The sequence below is a fragment of the Poecilia latipinna genome, unplaced genomic scaffold, assembly GCF_001443285.1.
Source record: "Poecilia latipinna isolate Pla-1442-1.1 unplaced genomic scaffold, P_latipinna-1.0 Scaffold1711, whole genome shotgun sequence".
NCBI classification, from domain to species: Eukaryota; Metazoa; Chordata; class Actinopteri; order Cyprinodontiformes; family Poeciliidae; genus Poecilia; species Poecilia latipinna.
In genome coordinates, this window is record NW_015114327.1 from 46,703 (window position 1) to 51,278 (window position 4,576).

At 36.4% G+C, this 4,576-nt stretch overlaps 1 protein-coding gene across 1 annotated transcript in view; it reads left to right on the forward strand.

Moving 5' to 3' along the window:
• The window catches only part of LOC106964736 (contactin-associated protein-like 2), an 89,879-nt gene that overhangs the window by 39,459 nt on the left and 45,844 nt on the right, over window positions 1-4,576 (forward strand). The window contains exons 10-12 of the mRNA XM_015060415.1: window positions 478-605; window positions 1,821-1,991; window positions 3,183-3,401. Coding sequence (XP_014915901.1) covers window positions 478-605; window positions 1,821-1,991; window positions 3,183-3,401 — 518 coding nt within the window. The remainder of the gene's footprint in view (window positions 1-477; window positions 606-1,820; window positions 1,992-3,182; window positions 3,402-4,576) is intronic.

Genomic DNA, 4,576 nt, shown 5'->3' on the forward strand with positions numbered 1-4,576 from the left:
ACGTTAACATGACAGGGAATAAAGCAAATTTGGTAATTCGCTTTTAACGTGTTCCAGATCCAAGAAGAAAAAGCTCTGATATAAACATTTTCAGCATTCAGTTATTTTATCAACATATTTGACACAATTTTATGCCTATAATATTATATTGTGAAAAAAATTGAATGGGACAGAAACATTCTCCTATTTGTGCTGATACAAGTAGTGGGTAAATGATATCCATAGCTTTTATGGTTCCTAATGTGTCCCTTGTCGTTGGGAGGCAATGTTTGCTGCTTAAAGCCCTGAGACAAGCTGACTGCACTGTCTCCCCCATGAAGGTAGACACGGGCTGACTCGCAAACACACAGGTGTTCCTCTTTAATTACTGCTTTCTGGTACTACCTTTAAGTTTTTTGTTTTGTTTTTTTCTTTGCTCGTTTTGGGTGTTATTTTACCTAAAATTGTGTTTCTGCCTGATGTGCTTTTGTGTGATAGGATGGAAGATGCAGGTTTGTTGGTGTATAAAGACCATTTGCCAGTCAATACAGTTGTGATCGGTGATACAAGCAGATCCGGATCTGAGGCCAAGCTGACTGTTGGGCCTCTTAAATGCCAGGGAGATAGTAAGTGTTCTTATGATGAATTCTAAGTCCTGACACTTCATCTTAGACCCCATTCACACCAGATTAAGACCACATGGCTTCTATGATCCCTGTTACAGTTTGAATGTTTCAGAATTGCAGGAAATTGAGAAAACCCTGTTTCAGAGTAAATCAGTCAGTAAATCAGTTTTCTTTGAAAACTGATTTACTGACAATAAGTTTACCATACATATGTATGTATACAGACTAACATAAAGCATGGACACCTTAACAGAGGTGTAGTTTAAAAAGTTCATTTGAAGTAATTACTAACAGCAAACTTTAACTACACAACCCTAACATTCTTGCAGTCATTTCCGATGTTGAACATTTCCACATTTTGGCTACAACTCCCCCAGATAGTATTTATTGACGATGTGTCTAGTCAGTAGCTATTTTCTAACTATTGTTTTCCCTTACTTATTACGTTTTCTATTGAAATTCACAGTTATTCTTCTTACTAGAACATCTCAGAACGTGTTCATTATTCCACAGGCCATCATCATCATTCCATCAGGGTTTTTCTGACTGCCTGCTAGCTTAGTGTTGGATTCCCCCTCCCGGACTCACATGCACCTGCCCTTCTGCCTGCATGGAACACTCTTTCTTCATGAACATTTCCACTCCTTCTTACCGGGCAGCAGCTTATCTTAACTCTTCCTCAATTGGTCCATGGTCATGTTTCTCTCATCATCATCCTCCTCTGACAATAATGAATCCCCTGAATCACACATTTTTCTGAATGGGTTTATGCGCTTTTTAGCTTTTGTCATAACTTTTCTGACCCCCGACCCCACCTCCCACCCCGTCTCATATCTGCTAATCTACTGACCAACTTGTTGTTCATAAAATGAGGCAAAAAAGAAGAAGAGCTCCTATGTCAAACTGAAGTTTTTAAATAAAGATTTATATCTCAATTTTACTCTTTGGGTTATAACCCAGCAAAAGAATCACGTAGGGTCTGGTTGCATTTGTTTCTTATTGTTCTTTTTCTTCAAGTTTATTTGATATTATCAATTTAAAGTGTAATATTTTAGTGTTAGTGTATATGCAGTTTTTGTATCGTATTCTGAATGGTTGGCTGTGTATGTATGCATCTATATACAATTTTTTTTTAAAGGATTGGTATTTATATTGGTGGAAAGTATAATGTTTCCAGTATTTTTAATTAAATGTTTCTTTTTGCTATAATTCTAGGAAACTTCTGGAATGCAGCTTCCTTTAACAGCCCCGCCTCTTCACTTCATTTCAAGTACTTTCAAATTGAATCCAGTACTGATATCTCATTTTACTTTAAGACCTCTTCCAATTACGGAGTCTTACTGGAGAACCTGGGAGCCAACAACCTCCTTCACATTGAAATCCGAGGTGTGTCTGTATATGTAGTACCACAACAGTAGCACCATGAAGCAGTATATATGATACAATCACGACAAATCACACTTCTTTGGTGTTGTAAAATAGCGGATTACAAAATACAATTTTTCCCAAGAGCATTATTTGTGTTTGTGGGGTTATGATTGCCATGTCACACACTTTTATCACTATCGTCGTTTTTCCAAAACTTATTGTGATAAAACTCAAGGTTCAATTCAAAGCAATTGAGTGCCCCACCCGTACACCTCAGAATACAGGGGGGAACTCGTACTCTAACAAAAGCAATTGTTAGAGTACAGTCCCCTGTGGTGCTTCTGGGCTGCTAACCACTGGGTTAGACAGACAGTCCTACAGTCTCTCAAATTTTGGTCAGTTTGTCAGGTAGTCATAGATGCAGGTGATTGTTGAGGCCTCCACCTGTGTCACTGGATTTTATGACGAAACAAATCACACTTACAAAAAAGAACATGATCCTCACAATGCTGCCTGTTTTGTGCAGATGCTCGAAAAGGAGTAGGAGGAAGTAAGAAACGCAGTGAAGTCCTACCCCATAAACTCATACCATATTTTCAGATGGACCCCATTATTAAATTCTAAAACAATTTAAAAAGACATAGGTTCATTAATTTTCCATTTTATCTGGGTTTACATATGTCTATATATATGCACACATACCCACACACACTCATATGCATATTATGCATTAGTACAATAGTGCTGAATCTCACTATACAGTCATATTTATAACATTTATAACATTCTTCATATTAGTAATATTCTAGTCATTATCTATGAAATACTGTGAGTAATTGCTACTATTAGAAGTTTTCCTGATATCACTATTTAAAATGTTCCATGCCACCTTAGTAATAATGATAATTATTATGAATTCATAATAATATTCCTTTTTACATGCCTTTTTTTTAACTTATTTTTATATTTCTTATATTTGTTTTCTGATTCAGTAGTTCTGTGTTTTGTAAATTCCCTAAAATGTTTTTCTTTTTACATGCATTTTGAAGATTACCTTTACTGCCTAGACTTATGTTTGAGATATCTTGAATTGGTTTGTCAACTTTTAGTTGTGCATGTTTGGAGCTCACTTTGACAGACTATTTCTTTAAATGTTAAAAATCTGAGCTGCCAGATGGAAGCTGTTATATGTTAATGTTGTTTTCACAGAAGGCTCAATGGTCCTGTTATCTTTTGATTTTGGAAAAAATCGGATGGAGCTCACTGTTCAAACACCAAAGCCTCTAAATGATGACCAGTGGCATCGTGTGGAGGCTGAGAAGAACACCAAAGAAGCAGTACTACAAATTGATGGTCATTACAGAGAGGTAAAAGCGACCCCCCCACTGGGACACACAGAGCTGGAGTTCTACAGTGATCTATATATTGGTAAGTAACAAATTTAAATTTGTATATTACAACGATTCTACTGTATTGCAGTGAAGTAGATGAAGGAATTTTTCCAAAAAGAATTCTGAACACACTTAGAAGACTAAATATGCACTTGTTAATGGAGATTAATTCAGGTAACTATTTGCATGTGATAGCTCCCTAAACAAGCTAACTTACTTAATGCGATTCCCCTGATGGAAGTCACTTCATGTTCTGATAGAAAACAGCATCCAAAGGTCTTCTGGAAATTATTTTTGATTAGTTGTTTTTCTTTACATGTAGCACTGAACTTTGTATATTCATATTTCAGTTTGTAGTATGAAGCTGTACACAGAGGATATAGCATTACCATTACTATTCCTACAGTTAACTTTGGAGAAGTCAGCAAGTACAAAATATTGAAAGTACTTTCCTTTTGGGGATACCTTTATGATGTCCTGTCCCTGGTTTATGATCATAAAATTGTACACAAACTTAAATATAGTATCACCTAGCCGGTGACAGCACATACCCATTGGGCACGATCAAGAGAGTTCAGTTCGGCATCATCAGCCCAGATGAACTTAAACGGATGTCGGTTACCAAGGGGGTATCAAATACCCTGAAGCCACAGAAGGAGGACGTCCTAAGCTTGGTAGCCTTACTGGATCCAAGACAAGGGGTCATAGAACGCAGTGGGAGATGTCAGACATGTGCAGGTGTGGCATACACTAAAAGTAATGGTAAGTTGTTGTTATTATTATTATTATTATTATTATTATTATTATTTATTTTCTTTTGCCATTTTATATTGAATTAACTGATATTGGTTTTTTTATGTATATTTCCAATTTCGAGATTTGGTTTCTATTGTAATTAACTTTATTGCAGTAGCAGAAAGTTACCAGTAGGAGGCAGTGTGCTATCGTAATAGCTCCAGAATCTGTATAACTGACAACCGGCTTCAGAACAGATTCCAGGAGGATTTGAAAAGTACGAAGCTGTCTGCCTTGTTATTTCGACCTGTTCTATCCTGTTCACAGGTGCTAACCTGTGAACAGGTCTGTAATCGTTTTACTTTCACAACATAACCTTTTGAAGAATTTATTTAGTATTATTAATGTAGTTTTTATAGAGTGTTTTAGTGTTTTGTTTACCTTTGTCATAGCAACTGAACTAACGGGCGCCGGAAG